The 23,931-nt window shown below is 47.0% G+C and overlaps 1 protein-coding gene across 2 annotated transcripts in view; it reads left to right on the forward strand.

The window, feature by feature from the left end:
* ASH1L (ASH1 like histone lysine methyltransferase) overlaps positions 1-16,242 on the forward strand; it is a 2,936,548-nt gene extending 2,920,306 nt beyond the window's left edge. For both annotated transcript variants that reach the window (XM_069650029.1, XM_069650033.1), the window contains one exon: positions 13,814-16,242. In XM_069650029.1, the coding sequence (XP_069506130.1) occupies positions 13,814-13,905 (92 nt within the window). In that variant the 3' untranslated portion in view covers positions 13,906-16,242. The remainder of the gene's footprint in view (positions 1-13,813) is intronic.
* Positions 16,243-23,931: the final 7,689 nt, after the last annotated feature.

Raw genomic sequence — 23,931 nt, forward strand, 5'->3', positions numbered from 1 at the left:
GTAGTACCGCACACTCATCCAGGGGGGGCTCTTCACGCAGGACCAGCACTACCGGCTTCCGAGGCTACCGAGGGCCAACAGCCTACCAGGCAGGCATCTGAGGTGCAAGGCGGGGCAGAGGCGATGCGACCAGGTATGCAGGTGGAGCCCAGGCTGTTGTCTTAAAATGGTCCCATATGCGAAGGCACAGACAAGATGGCGGCAGGTGCAGACAAAATGGCGGCCAGGCCAGATCCTCAAAGGGGGGGGGGCGAAAGCACCCCAGTCAGGACAGAAGCTCGCCAATTGGGTGAACCAAAGAGGTGCAAACCTTTGGCCAGGGCAGACTGGGTACCAGTGACTCAGATCACCTGGTCCGCATCGTACCCTACCTTCACCGGAGCTTGGTAAAATGAGGGCATGTACTTTCGGAGGAGTTGGGGGGAGGGGTACAACTGGCAGACTCTTCTCCAGTGGCCGTGCAGGAACACTCCCAGCCTGCCTGTGAGGACAGTTTCTTTGACAAGTTCTTGTTCCTCCTGGGATCCCCTCAGATGGGAAACATCCTGAAGGGCATAATACAGGACATGCTGCCTCCCACACCACCACTTCTGCCGGTGCCTGCGCAGCTTTCTCTACCACCATTGCTTATAACCGCTTCTGTGGCAACGCCGGCATCAACACTGGTGCCAACTATCTCAGCGCTGACAGAGACTCCCCCTACGGATCTGGGGGTACCGGTTAACGCAGGGGATCAGCAGGACACACATGAGGAGCAAGACACGCTTTGCATGACAGGATAGCGGGCCTGTCCGATTACCTTGGCATTCCTCTGCTGCAGAAGGAGCAGCAGGAATCCCGCTGCAGAAAGATGTCAAAGCACTTGCGAAAAAAGGTTGGCTCAAGCCGCACTCTACACAACCAGTCAACAAGAGGATGGATGCAAAGTTCAAGCAGGTGGATAGCGACACTATACTCTTGTTGGTACACCCACAGCCATTATCCTTAGTTATCACGGCAGCAACTATGAATGCATTCCCCAGGCTTCCTCTTTGAGCACTTCCTCTTCGGCATTGCTTGGAAAAGAGGAGAAACCGATGGAGGCATACGGGGAAAAAAAGTCTATTCCAATGCGGACAATGTCGATGCCATTCTGGCAGCGGCCAATCAAAGGTTGTGGAGAGAGATTGCAGACACATTCCGGCCGACAAACAAGCCTCTTTCAAGGTTGGGCTTGCTGAGGCTAAAATCGTGGCACAAGATGATATGGATGCCACAGTGGCCCAAATAGACACTGCTAGTCGGGCGATCTGTGTGGCCACGGACATGAGGAGAACGGCCTGGCTTAGAGCCACCAGGTTCAATCCGGACCGCCAAAAGGAAGAGAATTCTCGACTTGCCATTCGAGGGTGGTGATTTTTTCCACTCTACTACAGACGAAGAGCTGGACAAAAAGAAGTGCAGCTTCCAGGCGGCCAATTCACTGGCCATTCTGACCAAGCCAGCAGCAAAAGCCTTCCCTCAGAACCAATCCTTCTCTGACAAGTGACAAGCTTTTGGCGAGGTTTCCGGGGGTTTCAGTACCGCTGAGCCAGGCAACCGGACAGGTCCCGTAGCCAACATAGATGGAAAAATCGCAAATCTGCCCACAATAGGTTCTTCCACTCCCCTTCCCAGTCGTCAGCCTCAGAACCAAAGAAGCAATGATGGCTTTTTTCAGGTCCACAGCACCCCAGTCGGGGGCAGACTGGCCCTTCACAGTCAAGCTTGGCTTGCACGCTTTTTGGACTTCTGGGAGATCGCTGTAGTCTCCAGGGCTTCCGACTTCCCCTTCAATCCCCTCCTCCTTGTCCCCTCCTACCCCCCCATCAACCTAGATTGGAACACCCTCACTCTTGGTGCAGATCCGTTCCCTCTTGAAGAGCAAGGCGGTGGAGGAGGTCCCTCCCCTTCAGCAGGGTCAGGTTTTTTACTCCTGCATCTTTGCCATTCAAAAGAAGAACCAGGCGGGCTTGTGAGTGGATCTTTCTTTCCTCAATCTGTACCTACATTTGCAGAAGTTCAAAATGGTGGCATCAGCTATTATAGCCGAGACGCTGTGTGGGGGGGGACTGGACGTGCTCCCTGGATCTGAAAGACGCATATCTTCATGTCCCCATAGTGCAACCTCATCGGTCCTTCCTCAGGTTCCGGGTCATGGGCTTGCATTTTCAGTACGAGGTACTGCCCTTTGGTCTGAATTCAGCTCTGTGGGTGTTCACAAGACTCATAAACGCAGTGGCAGCTCTCCTCAGGACGGAGGATCTACTTGTATATCCCTACCTCGATGACAGGTTAGTCAATGGCACGTCTCCAGAGCAGGCCAGGGCCTCAGTGGACAGACTGATGGCTATACTATTCAAGCTGGGCTTTTTGATCAACTACCAGAAGTTGCAGCTCTACCCAATGCAAACTCTGGTGTTCTTGGGACTGCTATGGGATTCGCAGAAGGAGAAGGTATTCCCTGCAGAGGAAAAGGTGGCAGCTATCAAGGCTTCGGTCACCCATTTTACCAGCAGGACAGGAAAAACGGTGTGGTGCTACCAACACCTGCTTGGAGTGCTAGTGTCATGTCTCCTTGCCATCCCCTACACCAGGCACCGAGTGAGGAGTCTGCAGCTTCATTTTACTGCGTCCTGGGACCAGGAAACAGGTCATCAGGGGGCACTCGTCACCATTCCCTCCCACTTGCAGCGGCAACTCAGATGGTTTAGCCAGGAGGCGAACCTAATGCAGTGCAGGCTGTTTAAACCGCCCCAAATACAACTTACAATTACAACACACTCCACTCTACAGGGATGTGGTGCCACCCTGGGAGCATAGGCAGTACATGGGCTATAGTCTCAGACCGAACAGCAGAATCGCATTAACTGGCTAGAATTGATGCCCATCTGGCTTGCACTCAAATCCTTCCTTCCAGTGATCGAGGGCAGCACATTGTGTATCCAAACGGACAACTCCACCTGCATGTATTGCCTGAACAAGCAGGTGGCAACAGATCCCCCTCCGCTGTGTCGGTTGGCCCTAGACATCTGGGAGTGGGAAATTGCTCAAGAAGTGTGGCTCTCAGCAATCCATCTGCCGGTAGTGTCCAATCTGGAGACGGACAGGCTCAGTCGGTTGGGCTCTGACAATTACGAGTAAAAGCTGAATGGCAGAGTCCTCCAAGAAGTTTTCAAGAAATGGGCCCGCCGGACATAGACTTGTTTTCAACAGAGAACAACCGGACTTGTCAACAGTACATGTCCTGGGGCAGGAGGGGGGGGGGGGCACGCCTCCTTCTGTGATGCGCTTCAGATACACTGGGACGGGATGTGGGCGTATGCATCCCTCCACCCTCACACCGCTCATGCACAAGGTAGTGAGCAAGATCAGGCAATCCCAGCGGTTGCCCCTCCTCCTCATATCACCTCGGTAGCCTGCAAGGCTGTGGTTCTGCAACCTTTGTCAGATGTCAGCCCAACCAGAAAGGCCCCTCTCGCTCGGGAAGGGCCCTCTTCTGGAGCAGCAAGGGGGGGGATAGTCCTGCACCCCTATCCGCAGAGGCTAGCCCTAGCAGCCCGGTACCTGAGCAGATAACCATTCAAAATATCCAGCTATCTCGAGACAACCTGGAAATCGTACAGGGAGTAAGAAGTCTATCTATATGAAAGCAATACAAAAGCAAATGGACCAGGTTCTGCCGATGGTCCAAGGAAAATGGCGTAGATCTGCTGGCTTGCACACTGGACCAGGTCTTCTCCTTCTCAGCCGACTTGGCTAGATCAGGTGTCCAGGTCGACGCCGGGCTTACCTTGCGGCTATTGGCGCATACAGATGGGAACTCAGACAAATATATGTTCTCTTTGGCCAATCCGATCGTAAAAAGGCATTTGGCAGGTCTGACCAGACTATACCCTGTGGTCAAGGTCCCGCACCCGACCTCGGATCTTAACGTCATGCTCAGCGCCGTGCGCAAAAAACCTTCGAGCCCATGGCCACTGTGGATATGAAGCTTGTTACTCTAAAGCCAGCGCTCCTAGTCGGAATCACGTCAGCGCGTATGGTCTATGAAATCCAGGCCCTAGTGGCCGCGGAGCCCGATACTAGGTTTCATCAGGACAAAGTTGTGCTCCGTACACACCGCAAGTTCCTTTCTGTAGGTGGTTTCGACTTCACATATTAAAAAGGAGATTGTGTTCCCCACTTTCTTCAGAACCCAAGGAAGAGGCAGAAAAGATCCTTCACTGCCTAGATGTCAAAAGAGCATTAAAATTCTATCTGGACAGAACTAATGGATTCCGCAAGACCGACGCCTTGTTTGTCACATTCGGCAGCTCAAAACCGAGTCAGCAAGCATCCATAGCCAGATGGATGACTGCAGCGATCCAAGAAGCATACAAAGTGCAACGCAAGGATCTGCCAAGGGGCATGCATGCATATCCCATCTGGGCCAAGGTAGCGGCAATTTGCTTTTCAACGCCATGTGCCATGGCAAGTGATTAGCAGGGCGGCGACATGGGCCCCTCCATCAGCCTTTTGCAAACATTACTGCCTGGATACCAGTGCCTGGGCTGACGCAGCATTCGGCCAAGCAGTCATGCATAATCTTTTCGCTTAAGAGAGGCAACTCTCCTCCACAAGGCAGTTTTGTCAGTGGTAATCACCCATACAGGATGGAGGAAAGGTGACGGGACGTAGGAGTAATTAAGTGTTACTCACCGGAGTGACTAACATACTCCTAGTCCATAGTCCCTTTCCTCCATACGTCCCACCATCCTTCCCCCTAAAAGACTAGCAGCAAGGTTCGACATAATACAGCCCGTACACATATACATTTAAAGGGAAAGGGCTTTTTCTGGTGAAAAAGTGTTCTGTTCACTCGCGAGGGACGCCCACACAAGATGAAGGAAAGTGGACTATGGATTAGGAGTATGTTGGTAACTCCGGTGAGTAACACTCAATTTCCTTCTACCAATGAAGTTTAAAAGGCCTTTTTTTCTTTTGCTTTGAGAATGCACTGTCCTGTGGGCTTTTTATTCTTTACCAATCACTTCAATCTGCACCTTCTGATGAAGTAGTCTGTCTGACTTGGAAAGCTAATGCATTGTTCCATCTCTGCGTTGTATTTTCAGTTTGTCCAATAAAACAAATCTAAACCTGCATCTTGTTTGAACATTATTTTCAGAATATGCAACATTCCTAGATTGGTTTTGGCTTGATGGGCTCATTTGATACATTGTATTTTATTCAAAATCCAGATTTGAAGAAAGGCTTACTTTGCTTTGAGTAGAAAATGGCAATAGACAAAAATGCGGTTGCGTTCTCCAGTGCCAAGTGTCCTTCAAGGGTGCAGAAGAAGGACTCTGACACCAAGGTGGCATGTTCGGGGCTCATTTCTTTTTGTTATTTCTTTAAGTGCTTTATGGTTAATAAAAATAAACCTTTTGCACTACACTCCAAAACAGATATAATACATAATAAAATACATTTTTAAATTACATGTTAAAATCATTTTCATCCTACACACACAATACATAAAATTCATCTTAATTTCCATTTTAAACATCAACATTTACCATCATAGACTCGGATTTCGTAGTCCACACTTAGAAAATGTTTAAACAAGTGTGCAAAGATATTTCTCACACCACTTTGATTTGCCTAGTCCCATTTGGTTGTTCCTTCAATCTTGCCCTTTACTTCTTTATCAATGTTTTATTTAAAATGTTTCATTTGACAACTTATTTTAAATGACTTTCTTCTAATATGATTTTCGCCCTTAACCAAATGTGGTGTGCCGCAGCCATAATCACCAAAGATTCTGCGCTGAATATCATGGACCAAAATTGGTCCGATCCCCAGGACTCAAATCTATTGTATCCTTTATGATAAAGGTGATCAAGATATGTGCATTGCGTAAAAATGTTTTACTGTCTCAACATGCGAGTTGCATAGACAACATACACGAATATCCCTAGGGGTTCCCTACTTCCCTTGTAAGCCCCAGTATTTGCCAAGACTGGTAATATATCAAAACACAAGCGATGAAGTAGATCATCGCCCGGAGGTGCAGTTTTATAAAGTAAGAGCACGAGACCTCCTCAAACCTTCCCTACTGTGCATAAATAGTGTACTTACTCAAGGTAGTTAAGTAGGCAAGTGACTGTATTCAGTCAGTAATTTTAGTTTTTTGGGGATAATTTACTGAGAAAAATAGGGACCTCGAATTCACGGTGACAAGGGAGGTCAATGTTTATGATGTGTGTCTTTACTAACATCTCCATGTTACTAAACCTAGTGCTATTTGTAAAGGCCATTGAGTGGTCTATAGAATGAGATAGCAAAGTATCAGCCGCTGAATAAGGGTATTTGATCATAAGCCAAAATCTGCATACTGCCTCTTGCCACAAAGACTTCAAGGATTGGAGTCTAAGTTCCAACATGATGGCCTCTAGTGGTACTGAACTGGGCAATGCTCATATATATCGTAGCATTGTAGCCTCTAATTTTACTAACCAGGTCATTGTTTTTTCGGGAAGAATCTCAAGGGCATATAAAATAGCTGGTACTATTGAGGTTCTATTGGCTCTAATCTTTGCTTCAACTGATTTTCCACCATATCTAATAATTACTTTTCTTATGCTAGCCATTTCAGCCATGCCTTCGTAAATATGGTCTCAGCATAATGCTGGTTGGATGGAGTGGCCTTTATATAGATCCCCAGATATGTATAGGTGTTAGTTTCCTCTATTATGGTGCTACCCATTTCCCACTGAAAAGTCCTGGTTTTTGCTGGTTTTTTCCCAATCATCATAATTTTGGTTTTAGCCACATTTATCTGGAGCCCATTTATTTGGACATATTCTTGTAAGGCATTTATTGCACTTTGTAGTCCCATGGGGGTTCTTTCAAATAACACTATCATTGGCTTAAATTAAACAATTATATCTTTCCATAGGGAGGGGGGTGATTATTGACAATAGATAAAACCTGAAAACGGTCAGCAACATATGGATTGAACAGCAACAGGGCGAGGGCACAGCCTTCTTTAAGACCAATATTATTGTTAAACGGTTGTGATAACAGACTCTCTTGCGATAATCTGACCCGCACTTTAGTGTCACTGTATAAATGTTTTATAAAATATAGGAAAGAGTGATCAATTCCCCCTTGTGTTACTTTCTCCCATAATTTAGTTTGAATTATGGTATCTGATTCAGAGCTGTAGTTCACAAAGCATAAAAGGAGTTCCAGAGTAAGCGTAAGTATCAGCTATTAGAGTCGAAAAGACCCAGATGGAGTGCCTGGTGCCAAACCCCTTTCTGAAACCTGTTTGAATGCAGTGCAGTAATCCTTTTGAGATTACCCAGTCTGTTAGCATGGTTAACGGCAAACTAGCAAGTATGTTAGATCCACATTCTAACATCATATCTGGTATAGAACGTTGGCATGCTTATGAATAGGGACCCATATCGATTCTTGCCAAGAGAGGGGTGCTGAAGCTTCTTTACAGATATGCAAAAACTGTTCTTTAAATAATGCTGCCCATATTTCTGGGTCCTGCTTTATGACAATATTCCATAGCCATCGGGTCCTGATGCTCTAGATGGTTTTACCTTTATTATTAGATCAGCTATGTCTGCTTGCCTCATACTATGCCACACAGCTGTACCGGTCATAGTGGGCTGTGATGCTTAACCCATTTCCGCCCTCGGGTCTCAAAAGCGTTTTTATGTAAGCCCCCACTCCTCTACAGATACATTTACTACTTGAGTAGTGCTTATATTATCTGTTTGATCTTAGGATGTGCCAAATTTGTTTTGTTTAGTGCGTTGTCATCAGACTGTTTATATAATTCCATCTCGCAGATGTATTTTGAAATTTATAATTACACAGCTTTCGTTCATATTAATTTCTAACCCTGTCTGCTCTTTGCTTCTTCTCCTTATCACACAAAGATAAATTACGCCGTATTTGGCGAAGCAGTACTCTGTTCTTTTTTCATTTTTACGATTACAACATTGTACAACCCTCCTTTATTAATGGTGCTGGACCCGAGACAAAATATCAAGCAGAGTCAGGCCACACCATATTCATGAAGTCACCTAGATCCCAAAAGCAGTCCCTCAGAATTTCTGATCCTGGCCTTGCCAACTGAGTTAAAGAAAAATGAGTTGTTTATATTTTTCGTGGACCACAGAAGACGATTTCCGTGAGCATTTACCATTGGAGAGTCCCTAAGGTAACTATGCTGGTGATTTTGAGAGATGGAACACCTTGCCTGTATCATCGCATGATCACTCCTAGTTGAACAACATTTTGACTACGCTGGTAATAGTGACATAATTGTGGGGTTTACAAAGATGTAATCAGTGCAACTACTATACGTGCCGTTAGACCAAGTGACCCTTTCCTTTGCAAAGGAATTGCCCAGAGGACTTAAGTCAAACTCAGCCAGCAATTCTAATCACACCCAGCCCTTCCTGCCAGCGCATGAATTGTGATCAGACCAAACAAAGCTCTTTAGGTCCAGGCTACACTATGCATTAAAATCTCCTCTAAGAATTATACCCACGCCTGAGTTCTTTGTGGACCATACTTGCAGAGTGTCGATAATGGTTTCCAACAATTGCTCAGACGTGTGCGCTCCAGGCGGTTCATACAATGTGGCCACCAATGTACCACCGGAACCCGCTGGGAAGCTAGGCAGGATAACGGCAAGGAAATGATGTATGTTCATATGTACCTCGCCATGAAGATGGCGGGTATTCACTTTTAATGCCAATACTTAGACCTCCCTTTGGGCGTCCTGATTCTGGCTGTGTCGACAGTTTGAAATAAAGGCAGTAGCCATCCAAGCTGAATTCAGTTTTCATTAGCTTGTTAATAGTCGTGGGGTCAATGAGAAAGGAATGGAACCCACGCGAGTTCCATGACAAGACTTCAAAGAAACTTGATTATGCTAACTGGTCTTGTCAGTTGTTTTTCTTAACTGCACTAGTCCAACCTCCAGGCATCCTGGCCTGTGTCCATTGACTGCTATAGGAATTGCTCTTATAAGCAGAGTTTATTCTTACAGTAACAGCGTCCTTGGCTTTTGCCAGAAATTCAGCTTCTTGGTGAAAGGCATGAGGTTTTGTGTGGCATTTTGATGGATGAAATGTTAAAACTTCAAATCCAAGCTCATATAGATAGTTGGCATGTTTGCAAATGCGTTCAGTCACCACCGGGGAGACGAAAGAGGCTAATGCCCAATTCGTTGGGCTATCCAATTTTGTCAATTCCAATCTCTCAATGTCCTCCGATGAAATAATGTGCAAATCTGGTATTAAATGCAGCAGTTTGAGGAGCCTTGTGCAATATTAAAAAAAGGACTGCTATTTGTCTTTAAACTTTTTACATGTCTGGATCCCGAGTGACCAAGCCGCTGCCCCAAGTTAAATGGACATGTCTCTTCCAACGTCCTAGATTTCTGTAAGATCTTTATAGATGTCAAAATGGCAGCTTGATCAACCGGGCATGAACTATTTAAGGTGGTGTCATAACATTTCCTACATAGGGGGTTTGTTGGCAGATTGACATTTTGTTTTGTCAGCCCCCCTACCATATTTGCAGGGTCCTTTAGTGCTTATGTAGGGTGTGCACTCGAATCCCTGTCATTTACAGAATTTGGAGGGACATGGCTCTGATTTAAGAAATGTAAAGGATTTAGGATGTTTGAATCCGCCGTCTGATTTAGAGCCTGTGCTTCCAAGTGCAGATCTACCTTAGTGAGCAAGTTTACAGCAGGACCAGCCGCCTGGACCCATCTATCTAGCGGGCCTTGTAAGGTAGCTTTCCTAGTGATTCCATCTCACAGATCATTGATGACAATGTAATGATTTGACGTTGTTTGAGTTACTTCAACGCACCCAACCTTCTTTGGCGATTTTATGTATTGGTGATATTGCCAATGTGCCTTTATTTGCATGTCTGTGTGCGAAGTTTGCATTTTTTAATTTGCTTTTTGTTTTTGCGGGGGGAGGCCATGAGTGAGTGATTGATTGTTCTATCAATAAAGCCTCTAGTACTGATTCCTCCGATCTCGCTGTGATGTTACCCTGCGCCTGATGTACGACTGTTATCCTCCCATCCTAAGCCTCCCCTTTAGATGTTTGTATTTGCACTTGTGGAATCGTTCAGTCATTGTCTGGGGTGAGCAACTCAATAACAGTGGAGGCATATGCTCAGGGGCTTGAAAAGCATTTATGATAATGCCTACTGCCATTGCAGCAATGCGGTTTGTTTCCCGCTGATCTTCTGCCAGCTTCGTACACAGGAGAAAAAGAGCTTCGAGTTTTGCAGTGATCGAGTTCAGGGTAGATGTTCTCTTATTTTTGGAATTTTTGGCCTTAAATACAATGGTCTAATGGCTCATGTGGTCACTGTCAGAATCACTTGCGTCGTATGATATTTCAAGCAGTGAAATATCCAAGTCAGGGGATGCTGACCGGTTTGTACTAATCAGATTATCCTGCCCCGACACTGGGAGGTCTATGTTTTATTTGTTGGAGATTTAGACCTAGATTTAAGAGTGAGCCGTTGTTGTCAATGGTGGGCAAGCATTGTGGGTTTCTTTTTGGGTCTGTGTTGTTGTTCCTGCAGGGAGAGGAAGTCGGGTCTACTCCTTTGCCCAATCTAGCTGTTCTTGTCGTAGTTGGGCCCTTTTGATCAAAATGCCCATTTAATTTTTGTTCGGTAGCGCCTGTGCTCTTTAGGGTGTCCCTTTTCCCTTTTTTTTTTGAGCGAGGGAAGATATTGGAGTTTGAGCCTCCACCCGAGGGGCTCCGGATTCTTTTTCCCGAGCGAGAGGCTGTGCTGTACTGCCCATATTTGTGTAACTTATTTTTCATTTTGCAAGACACTGTGGAGTCAGGGCAATATGTGCTTTATCGGCCATTACTCAAGTGGCCACCACGCCAGGTCCTAGAAAGCAAACTCTGCCGTAAGTTGCGACTGTTCGACCTTGCCCCTTCCACCACCAGCTTAATTACACTTATATTTAAATGGAGTTAATCACAGTTTTACAATCCAACATCCACACATTACGTGCTCTAGAGCCTCCCCACTCTTTCAAGAGCCTCTGTTTAGTTCTCCGCACTGACACAGTGCGACACAGCAATTAGGAGATTAGGAAACACTCCCACTCCCAGGACCCTGTGTTGCCAAACCACCCAGCAAATGCTAAGACGCTGATTCCCCACTTGGCTTCTCAATGAAACTGTAGCATCCGGTCAGACTGGAAGCTTGACAAATCGCCTCTCCACCTAACCTCTCCCAGGCTGCCAGAGTGAGTTGGCTTCCACAGCCGGCTTCAGCAGCAGGTAGGATGAGGCGGCAAGCAAAGCAAGCAGGATCCAACTTCAGCTCCTGCGGCTCCAATGGCTTCAGCGGCTTAGTCACTCAAGAGCTTGGAGGAAAACGCCCACCATGTTTGGGGCTAAAGACTTTTAATAAATAATACAGCAAGAGAAAACCTATCTTTCCCTACTCTTAAGAAGGGTTTCCCTGCTTCAACTAAAGATCTAAGGTGACTGTCAGGATGCCTGTTAAAGTAAGTGTCCACCGTCATGTGTCAAGAAAATCTTACTTTTGTCCCTTACACTATAAACTAAAGAATAAAGCAGTATTGTTCTGGTCCCAGGAGAATGCCTCCTTTCTCCTGGATTATGTTCAAATGTTCCACACAATCTTCCCTTGGTGGGCCAGGAGACTCTTTTCCTACTCCTGACCTTCAGTCTCAGATAGCCTGGGGAATGACTCCCTTCCGCAAGTGACAAAGTTCCAAACAATGTTTACTATATAGGCCAGGAGATTGAGACTGAATACCAGGAGACGGGAGGCAATCTCCTGGCCTACGAAGTAAATATTGTTTGGAACGTTGCGACCTCGGGAAGGGAGCAATTCCCCCGGGCTATTTGAGACTGAACACCTGGAGACGGGAGGCAAATAGCCAGGGGGAATTGCTCACTTCCCCAGGTCGCAACGTTCCAAACAACATTTACTTTGTAGGCCAGGAGATTGTCTCCCCCCTCTTCTCCTGGCATTCAGTCTCAAAGACCCTGGGAGAATGATTCCTTTCCCCAGGCTGGTTGGAACTTGCTCCTGGTCCGAGTTGGTAATTACAAAACCATCTCCTACAACCAGGGGGAATGACTCCCTTCCCCCGGTCTGCTTCTTTTTTGGTTTGGCACACTTGGTTCTCTTCCCTGCCAAGTACTGCCACAAAGAGGATGACTTGTATCACTCTCTTGATTTGGGTCCCAGATTCTAGTTTTTCTTTTCCTCTTCTTTGGTTTGGCCCACTGGGTTCACTTCCCTGCCAAGTACTGCTACGTGGAAGATGACTCATAGATTTGGGTCACAACCCTTGTTTCTCTCCCCTTCTCTTTTTGTCCCCTTGGCTGCCTCGCTTGCCAAGTACTGACACAAGGAAGATCCATCCTGCTCGTCATCTCTGAAGAGTGTTTTGCCTTCTGTATATTCCAGCCCCTGCAGGTCACTGCGCCGCTTCAGTTACCATGCCTGTTATCCGGATGCCCAGCTGGTTCTTCCTGGGGTCTCTCTCCTACTCCTTATGTTGTGTGGGGATCTCTGTGTCTCGCTGACTCGCCTTGTGCATCTCCAGCACTTGGACCGACAGTATGGACGCTGCCGCTTGCGTTTGTGTCACCATCTGCCAGCCTCCCGTTACTGTCTGGACGACATTGAGCAATGTCCTCTTGACTCCAGGAGCATACTGCTCTCAGCTCTGTACTGGCCTTCTCTGCGTCTCCTTCAGGCTTCACGGTTTCTTGTCCTGGTTGGCTGCGTCCCTCTCATGGGTAGTCCTACTTTGGTTCTTAAAGCGTAGGAGGAGCCACGCCTCCACAGAAGTCTATACAGCTGCAGTTCTGGATATTGCTCTTCATTGCTGGTGTCCTACTTCTACTTAGTCCTTTTACTTTGATTACCTATGTTCCTGATGCTGTTCTTCATCTTAGTACTTTCCATAACCTTCAGATAGCCTGCCATATAGCAGTACATAGGTCTGCTGTCTACAAAGAGATTACTAGAAGACGGAGAGGTTTGAGTATGTGGTGTTGTGGTGTTCTCACAAGATCTGTACCCTAGATGGTTGTCCTTCTCCCTAGAGAGGGAGTTGCTCCCCATGAGATCCTTCCACTATATTTCGCCCCCAGAGGGACTATTTGGTTGAGGCCTCACCTTCCTCGACTCATGGGAAAGGGCTCCCCTCGGGGAGAAGTGACAACATCCAGTGATTCATCAGTTTGTAAAACTAATCTGATGCTACCCTGTGATTTCTTCCTCAATTTAACCTTGGACTTCCAGAACCCACATATTGCTCTTCTCCAGCTGTCGGTCGACACATGTTATAACCAACATCATTAGAACACATCGGTATACAAGATCCTAAAATGCTTGTGGATAAAGCAGATTGATGGCTGTAACAAAATGTACTGATTGTGACTGCTAGACATACTTTAAATACCCTAATTCAGAACCTTCTTTGGAGTGTATTTTTATCCTTGATAAGGGTACCCGTTCATGATATCCGTTAGCCATATGAAGGCTAGACAATCGCAACTTGTTCTAGCTCTAAAAATCACTTTTATGGCTATTTTCAAAATGGATATGAGTTGTTTATAATTGCGGTGGTGACCATGCATATGTGGTAGTAAAGGAGTAAGCAAACCTGACTGGAATAGTCTAATGAGAAAACAAGGTTTCCTTTGGGTTCAAACTTGTTTAATGCTCCTATGTTCTCTTTCAGTGATTGATGTCACCTACCTACTCGAGGAGGGATCGGGCAGAAAACTACGGAGGCGCACACTGGCAATCCTGGAAAGTAGCTTCAGAAAGTGACATTGCAAGAAGTTGCTTGACTTGAGCGATTATCCATCAGATGTGATGCTGACTGAGCGGGAGACGGCAAGAGCCCAGTCCCTGCCTTTCAGTACACAAACCCACTGTTGAAAGGACAGAAAGAAAACTGACAGAAATATTTGGAAATGGTTAGCGCTTGGATGTACAGAGGAAGAGAGCCAAGCCAAACTCGCTCTGATCTACAGTGCACTTATGGTTTGTGTGTCATTGGGCGTGCCTTGTATTAATGTTAGGTTCTGAGGGGAAAAGTTGTTAAATGTCAAAGATGTAAAACCTTATTTATTTTTGCTCACTCTACCTGCTGCTAAGTGAGGAGGGGTGAGGAAGCAATATAAGAATTTGAATTAAAGCATTGTTTGGAATAACAGAAGAATATGTTTAAAGGATCTATACTTCATGATGCAATTGTACACATGAATTGTCACTTGCAGTGGCATCTAGAAATAAGGTAGTCCCAAAGGCCTATCCTAGAGCCCCCCCTATGCTTCACCCCTTTTGGCAGTAACAGCCTGCAGTTTGCACAAGCCCAGAGAAGCAAAGGATAGAAATAAATAAGAGGCAGGCATGTGAGCGTACAACTGGTCTAAAGTGCAATGTGTTTTTCCTGGACGTTACCTTATTTTGTTTTGAGAACACAATTCCCTCCCAGGCAAAACAATAACTGATTGTAAGAAGCACTTGCACAGCACCCTAAAAAGATTCCACTCGGGTGCATGTAATTTTACACTTTTTCTGCAGATTTTTGTAAAGAAGATATTTCTGACACAAGGATATTGCTGGTGTTTTCCTCCTCTTTTTAATATTATAAATTGTGTGTCCCTGTGTGTCTAGTGCTGTGAGAATGTAAAACATTTTTTTTGTTCAAGTATAAAAGGAAACATGAAAATATTCACTACATGAAATGTCAAGCAGTGTTCAGATCTATAGATTTGTTGTGAATTGTAGAATATATGAACTGATTTTAAGAAAACACTATTCTCGTGTTCGAAATGTACAGCCTAAAATGTCCGTCTCTCAAAGAGACATATTTTACCTTCCCATTTTGTCCCACACCTTTCCCCTTTGCCCCTTGAAAGTGTTATTCTCTGAAGCTACAGCAGAGTTATTAACTACAGGCAGCATGGATTTTGTGATTGCAATAGTTTTATTTTAATTTTTTTACCAGTGTTGTATTGGGACTTAGTACTTTACAACATGTATCAGACGCTGTGAAGCTGCCCTCCTCGCCAAGTATATAACACACATTAACCAAGTTAAATCCAGCTCAATATGGTGGCAAAGGGGAAGGGGGACAGTGTGTATAATCTACCCCTATTTAAGAAGCTTTGCAATTTTCTTATGTAAGGTTTTTTTTTAAAACGTACATATGCATATACAGTACAGTCTTGTTTTAGATGTTCTTATAAAAGAGCGGGGTGGGGACATTTTTTAATAATGTGCCAAGTTGTATATATCTGCTGTGTGGATGTAAAGCAATACAATTGTTACATGCTCCTTTATAAATGGACCACGTTTGTCCTCATGTACATTACTGTTATCATGTTATATTATTAATTTCTAGTGGAACATGTTTCATTCCATAGTCCTTTGTCTTCATTTAAAAAAAGAACACAAGGAAGTTAAAAAACCTTTGAGAAATATTTTATTAAAAAACAAATTAGAAAATTGTTTGGAATATTTTCTTACTCTATAGACCCACTGTACAGTTCCATAAACGCCCAGAGTATAAGATACTCTCCTGCTTTGTTGTATGCATTATTCCATGTCTAAAATCTTCAGTTTCATTTTGGTTGTAATTACCAGACGTCCTTGTGGAGGGTGCAATGGGGAGGGGTGCAAATGGTGTTAAACACTAAAAGGTTTTTTTAAAAATAAAGACAATATAGAGAGACATTGTCTGTCATTTTATCTTTCTTTTATTGAAAGACTAAACCTTATTTTTTAGACAATCCAATGTTTTGGTAAATGCAAAGAATTGTGTTCCTATTGTTGTAGAAAAGAAGGCTTTTTTATTTTTGATTACTTTGTAATAATTAAATGAGTGTAACACACAGATTTTAAGACAAGGAAGCACTACATTATGGCAACTAGATTTACTATTAGTCTGCATGGTTGTAGGCTATGCGACTGCCGAAAGATAAATGCTGCTAATATATTTCCTTTTTACAAAAAGAAATCTAACTAGATCTTTGTTTTGTTGTTAATCTTTATAAATTATGTATTACCAATTTTACTATTGGATGTAAATGCTTAAAAAGCTTGCACCTCAAATTTTGAGAAAGTCTAGTATTAAATGAAAACAAGTTTCCCCATTTATCAGTTGTTTGTTTCATTTTTTAGTTTTCTTAGTTTTTCTTGGTTTTCCCTTAGATTGTGCCCATGTGTTGCTGGTTTGGGTGTGTTTCTGCATAAAAACTCCATCGTAAAATGTGATCATCCGCATTTTTTGTTAGCAAAGAAAAGCAATTTCCCTAGTTACGCATGTTATCCTTTTGGGCTACTTGGTACAGAATAATGTGACTCATTCATCCCGTCTCCTCCATCCTTGTGGGGTGTCCCACAACATGGGGACGGCAACTGAACCTTTGGCAGCGAGAAATTGAGCTTCCCCTTTACAGTTAGTACAGCGGGTGGGGGGGGCAGCCTCGGGCGTGGGAACACCCCGCTGAGACCCCGCTGAGACCCCGCCCTCCTGCACCTCACCTCATTCCCTTTTTCCACAAGGACGGTGTCGGACCTTGCAGCCAATGCAGAGACTTTAACTTTCAACTTGCTCCTGACTGCTTCGTGTTTCAATCTTAGTTAACCTCCAGTGGTGCCTCAGCTCCCCTGGTACATGTCGACTGCAGGGGGATTCACAAGATTTGCTTTGAGCGACCTTTCATACCTGGCTTCAGACACTCATGCACTCTGTCTCGAGTGCCTGGGGCCCGACCACGGCTGGGACGCGTGCACAGCTTGCAGCACTCTAGGTCACAGGGCATTGAAGAATTGAATTGGTTGTCGCGTTGGAGGGAGGTATTCCACACTCCTCCAGTGCACCTTAAGAACTTTGTCTCCAGGACCTCTCTTCAAGACAAGGTAGGCCCTCTGTTCAGCATGGCTCCTCAGCGTGGCGACTCCTTCCCGGGGTTTCCACAGGCAAGGGTTCCTCAGATTCAGGTTCTGGCAGGCCCGAGGCCTCTAAGGCTACTGGCTCCCAAGCCGATGAGCCCGGGGGCTCTTCCGGGCACTCTGTGGCCAGACCTGAGTCCGTCAAGGCTACCGGTTCCCAAGCCAAGGGGCTCAGTATCCCTACTGGGATGTCCTCGGAAGGGCGATCAAGTTCATTCACTTTTCCGACCCCAAGGGGGAAATGATCGTCGGTTGCTACCACCAAGAGTCAGTCCGACTACCGGCCAGGCAGCTGAGGGTTTAGCACCTACCAGAGTGGATTCTGAGGTCAATGCTTCTGCTTTGGGTTTGAAACCCAAGACGTGTCCTCCCATGTCTGCACGTGGCTCTGGGCCTTCGCACCCTCCCGCCCAAGGCCTGGCGCAAGGTCCCAAAATGGCGGATAGGCACATTTTGTAGCCTGCTAGACCGGCGGCCATTTTGGATTTGAATCCGGGCGTGCCCATGCTATCGCCCATTGAATGTGCCCTGCAAGAAGGTCTCAGTCCCCTTCCCTCTGAAAGCAGTGGTGGACTGTATGGTGCAGGCATCTGGTCTCCTCAAGGGTACATCTACCCATCGCAGCCTTATGGCTAAACGCCTCAAGTGCATCAGCACTTCGAGCAGGAGCGGCGGCCCAGCACATCGGAGGTATGAGCCTTTCGGATCTGGCGACTAGCGAGGATCGCTTCTTGGAGCGCTTCCTCCCACTCATACTTTCCCCTCAGATGACAGGATATAGTGAAGGAAGTGATCCCGCAGGTGGTGCCTCCACGGCCTCCTCTTCTGGGTCCTCTGCCTGTTCCTCCAGTGCTACCGGTGCTAGTGGCGGTCTCTTCCCCTGGTCCAGGCCTTACCGGTTGTTCAGACCCCTCCCCCTCCTCCTGTTCCACCAACACCTCCCCCTCAACAGCCGTTGGACCTGTCTTCAGCTCCGGACTTAAGGGGGGGGCACTGCTGGCTCCTGTGTCCTAGGGCCCGGACTCCCCTCGATCTCTCAAAAAGGGGGAGGAAGGCGATGACAACAATGACACCCAGGACGATGAACCTGCAGCATCTGTTGAGGCTTTTCATAACCGCTTTCAGGGCCTGGCAGAGGTCTTGGGGGTTCCTCTGCCCGAGGAAGCCCCCCAGGAGTTGGGAGTGCTAGCAGAGGTTTTGGGCAAGCGCACCACTATCCGGTCTGGCATCCCTCTCCAGACGAATGTCTTGCAGGTGGCGAGAAATGTCTGGGAGCAGCCCAGGGCCAACGCTCAGATGAACAAGAAGTTGGACAGCAGGTTCAGGCTGACTGGCGGGGAGCCAATCCTCCTGGCCTCCCATCAGCAGCCATATTCTTCAGTGGTGACTGTGTCCTCCCTATATTCTAAACCACATCTTTGCTGTCCTCCTCGGCAGCCACCTCCAGTTGTCATTCCTTGAATCATTGGGCAAATGCTGTTATGTCATATCACGACAGCATCTGCAGCAAGCCGCCGCCCTTTTAACCGTGCCTAACCAGAAGCTGTGACGGGAGCTTGGGGAGTTTCTGCCTGACCTCCCACTGGAGCGGCAAGCCTCCTTCAAGGCCGGTCTGGCAGAGGCCCGGGCCGTTGCTCAGGACCTCATGGAGTCTTCCGTCTCCCACATCGACACAGCCAGCAAAGCGCTGTGCGTGGGTGTCGGGGTGAGAAGGACGGCGTGGATGCAGGCCACTAAGTTTTCTTCTGACGTGCAAGAGCAGATACTAGATCTGCCCTTTGAGGGCATGGACCTCTTTCATTGTTCAACCGATGACGAGTTAAAAAAGAGGAAAACCTCCACTCAAATCGCCAAGTCCTTGGCCATCCTGACAAAGCCAGGGCAGAAGTCCTTCCCTCAGTCTCAGGGCAGGACCAAATTCAAACCCTGTGCTTTCACTGGCTTCAAGGGATGTCAGGTACGCGGTGGCCTCACGATCACCAGCACAACAGGAGGAAGCAGCCGAGGACTTTGCATGGGTTTTTCCGCTTCCCCTCCTCTGCTCCTGCCTCCGACACCAAGAACCAGTGGTGTCCTGGTCGTGGAACAAAGCTCCCCAGCAGGACGCCGATTGGCTCTTTTACAGGACAGCTGGAAGCGTCTTTTCAAGAACCCTTGGATCCTATCGATAGTCTCCATGGGCTTCAGTCTTCCTCTTTCTTTTCCTCTAACATCCTCTCCTCCTCTTTCGTCTGATCAGGTCTTTTCGCTCTTGGAGATGCAGGCGGTGGTACCATGGTGTCAGTTTCTACTCTAGGATTCTTGCAGTACCCGAAAACACCCAGGCCGGCCTGACAGTTGTCCTGGACCTGTCATTTCTCAATCTGTCTTTACTGCTTGAACGCTTCAAGATGATTGCTCCCACGCACATAGCAGACTCTCTGTGTGCAGAGGACTGGATGTGTTCCCTAGACCTTAAGGATGTGTACCTGCATGTCCCCATCTACCAGCTGCATCAGAAGTTTCAGCGGTTCACGATTTTCGTACCATTTCCAGTACAAGGTGCTGCCTTTCGGCCTGAACTCAGCCCCTCGTGTCTTCACCAAGTTGATGAACACAGTGGTGGGTCTCCTCCACTTGGAAGGCTATCAGCTATACCCTTATCTGGACAACTGGCTGGTGAGGGCAGGTTCACCCGAGGGGGTAGTACACTTCTGCCAGAGATTGGTGGATATTCTTCATCAACCAAAGTAAGTCAGTTGTGCCCCTCCCAGGATCTGGTCTTCTTAAGGGTGCAGTGAAATACGGCAGTTCAGCGGGTGTTCCCCACACCCGAGAGACTCCACTCCCATCACAAGGTGATATGGCACTTTCTGGTCAACTCGACCACCTCAGCATGGTGGGTCCAGCACCTTCTGGGGCTGATGGCCTCCTGTGTGCTCACTGTGCTGCATGCTCGCCTCAAGATGAGGCGCCTTCAGCTCCACCTGGCAGCCAATTGGGATCAGGAGACAGATTCTCAGTTGGACAATATCCCAATTTCCCCACTCCTCCTACCCGATCTGCACTGGTGGTTGATGGACGGCAACGTCTCTGTGGGAGCTACCTTCACCTGACCGGAGAATAACTTGTTGGTGACTACAGACTCCTCTTTCAGACTGGGGGCTACTCTGGAGGGCTACGCAATTAATGGTGGATGGTCCAGGGAAGAAGCCCTGCTGCACATCAATCTGCTCGAACTCGGGACAGTGGGCTTGGCCTTCAGGGTATTTCTGCCCCTCCTCCGGGACAGGTCTGTTGTAGTCAGGACGGACAACTCTACTTCAGTGTTTTACCTGAACAAGCATGGTGGCACCCGTTCCCTCCCCCCTCCTCTGCATGGAGGTGGTAGCTATCTGGGAATGGGCCCTGATGGAGGGGATTTGGATTTCAGCAGTCCACCTCCCGGGGGATAGCAATGCGGAAGCGGACCAGCTGAGCCGCTTGGGGTTCAACGCTTAGGAGTGGAAGTTGCACACGACTCCTTGTTGCCCCTGTTCCAGCATTGGGGGGGTTCGCGGACATGGACCTTTACGCATCTCCTTGGAATTTCAAGTGCCCCCAGTTTGCTTCATGTGCCGGGACGGGCCTGGGGTCTCTGGAAGGCGCTTTCCAGATCTGTTGGCATGACTACAGGTGTTGTGTTGTCGCCCCCTCTCCTCTGCTCCAGCAGACCCTCCTCAAGTTCTTACATTCGGTGGGCTGCAGCCTCATCCTGATTGCGCCCCACTGGCCTTTGAGAGCCTGGTTTTTGGATCTGCTGCAGTTGTGCGCCCAGGTGCCCGTCCACCTTCCAATCACCAACAGTTCTTCCTGATGCAGCAGGGTGGGGCGGTGGAACACACAGACCTGGCCAGGCCGGCACCCTGGTTCCTGACCAGCTAAGGCTGCAGCATGCTCGGTTTTCAAATGACAACTGGGACATCATTGAACAGGCCAGGAGGCCCTCTACTCAGTCCCAGTATAAGAGCAAATGGACTAGGTTCTGCCATTGGGCTCATGACAATGGTCTGGATCCGGTCACCGGCCCTCTGGACGACGTACTGTTTTTTTCAGCACACCTGGCTCATTCTGGATTCTAGGTGGATACTTGCCACACTTATTTGGCAGCCATCAGGGCTTACAAGAATTCCCCTGAGTGTGTTTTCAGTGGACAACCTGGTGGTTAAGACCCTCCTGAAGGCTTTATCTAGGCTTTTTCCTCCGGTGCATAGTGGACATACCATGCAGGACCTTAATGTGGTTCTTGCAGCTTTGCAGTACAAACCTTTCAAACCGATGGCCTCTGTGGACATCCGGCTGGTAACCCTAAAGACAGTTTTGCTGGTTGCGCTCACCACCGTGCGCAGGGTGAGCTCGTGCAAGCCCTTCACGTTTCACAAGTTCATCTTGCGCACTCACCCCAACTTCTTGCCCAATGTGGTCTCTCCATTTCATCTGAATCAAGAGATCTGCCTGCCCGTGTTTTTCCCAAACTTGCAGTCCAAGGCAGAGAGAGCCTTACATTCCTTGGACCTCAAGAAAGTCTGACCTTTCTCGGACAAAATCCTTCAGGAAGTCTGAAGCACTGTTTGTCACTTTTGGGGCCTCCTTCCCCCGCCTCTCAGGCTTCCAAGGCCTCTATCGCCCGGTGGATTGTTCAGGCCATTTCGGATGCGTATACGACCATGGGCAAGCTGGTCCCAGAGGGCCACAGGAGCCGGGTTTTAGAGACATGCTTCTTGGGATGTCATTGGCCTGGTAGCTTCTTGGGCCATGCCGTTGGCTTTCTGCAAGCACTGTTCCTTGGCTCCAGGCGTGATTCTGAGTTTGGTCAGGTGGTTCTGCAGAACCTGTTTGCTTCTTTCTTGCTAGGAAGCAGGCTGTCACGGCTCCACCGTATAATCGTGTTCAGTGGAATCACCCACAAGGATGGAGGAAAGGGGCCAGGACGTTTGAGTAATTAAAGTTACTCACCGTAGTGACTAGAGTACTCCTAGTCCATAGTCACCTTTCCTCCATATGTCCCACCGACCTTCCGCCACATCTATGTCTGGGGCTAATATGTAATAACTTTAGCCAGTTGTCTAAGCGTCAGATATGTTCAAAGAGGACTGAGGTGAGGCGCCGGAGGGCAGGCCTCAGCGGGGCGTTCCCACGCCCGATGCTGCGCCCCCACGTGCTGTACTAAATTTAAAGGGGAAGCTAAACATTTGCAGCCAAAGGTTTGGGTACTGTCCCAAGTTGGGGACATCGTACAAGGAGGGAGGAAAGGGGACTATGGACTATGAGTACTCAAGTCACTTTGATGACTAACTTTAATTTTTATGGGCAATGAGCATACTCGCCTTCTAAGAAATGTACTTAACGTCACCTATTAATATTTTCCATGCAATCCAAGTTAGTATACCAAGCATTTCATGATCTTTTTTAAATCTGTTAATTGGAATTGGCCTGTATTCCTGCTTGAAGCCTGATATAGTCTATATCTGATATAGTCTATATTAGTACATTGAACCTCAAATGTAAAATCGCATTGTCTGTATTCTGGTTTTGTTTCTTCTTGAATGAATAAGACTTGCATATGAATTGCATTCACTTTAACTTCTAGTTGTGACAAGAATATAGTGATTTGCTCAAACTGCCTTTCTTGACACCCTGGTGTGGTTAAGTAGGTTTGTGCCATGCTCTCTCAGGCTACTGTTGTCCTATATCCTGGCACAGTGCTAATGTGCTGCAGAGCAGGAGTGCACTGGGTCATCAGTGTACACAGTGGCCAGTTGTGACTGCAAAACATGGTGCAGAGAAAATTACTTTGAGCTGCATAAACAGGGCTTCAACAACACTTTTGCTAGAGTTCAAAATTGATAGCCATGGAAAATGTATACTTTCAAGTAAAAAACACCAATTTGCAGTGATATAGCCCCATCAGAATTCAGGCTAGTGGGCTTTTTTCTCCAACCTAGCAGGAGGATTCACATGTTTCTATAAAAGGCTTCTCCTCTTTAGCAGGATTGCCTTAAAGTACTTTTAAGAGATTGTGATAAAATATATTATGTATTCTTAACTTATTTACTTTATTCCAAGATTAGTTGGGTTTCTGTTTCTAGTGGATTGTGTCCTACCTACGTATTCCTCATCTTAACTATATTTCTCCCGACCTTACATATCTCGGAAATGTGTTCAACAGCAGGGAGCGCTGTACGTTATAGGCATCAAGGTCCCTCATTGCTTTTTATCTTCAAAGCCGGGCGTGATGTTGGCATCGGAATAGGTAGCTCACACCACACACCATGACCGCAGTTCCTTCTTTCTCAGCATGCTTCTCAGAACTATTCTTAGCACCTTAGCGTTTCTCGATAAAACTCATCTTTCTCGCTAGAATGTTGATGCCAAAACCATCAGTCTTTAAAAGATGTGAAGGCTGTGATGCCAAAATGTCCTTTACGGATCCTCACACGATGTGTCTCTAGTGTCTAGGTATTGGTCACAAAGTAGCCATCTGCGGCTGGTGCCTTACACCAAATGCATTGAAAGAGAGATCATTGAAGTTAGCTCTCAGACGCTCGATATCCAAACCACCCAGCATCACCTCTTCTAAACAAAAATTATCCAAGAGTAGAAGCTCAGAGGTGACTGAAGGGTCACTGGAGAGTACTAAAAACAGCGCTAAAAACCACAGAAAGCAATCCCATTCAAGAAGGACTCCTAACATTCCTCTTAATAAAAGACACAAAAAACTCAACTGGCTCTTCGCCTGACAGAGAGAGGCATGTTTCCCATCAAAATCGGCAGAAAAATGGGAGGAATTCTTTGTTAGAATTATGAAAGTCTTCAACAAAGTGGCCCACTGTGTCTATATCTCGGAGTCGAAATAGAACCCACCAAATCCTA

Source organism: Ambystoma mexicanum, chromosome 1p (assembly GCF_040938575.1).
Source record: "Ambystoma mexicanum isolate Mex_15411 chromosome 1p, UKY_AmexF1_1, whole genome shotgun sequence".
NCBI classification, from domain to species: Eukaryota; Metazoa; Chordata; class Amphibia; order Caudata; family Ambystomatidae; genus Ambystoma; species Ambystoma mexicanum.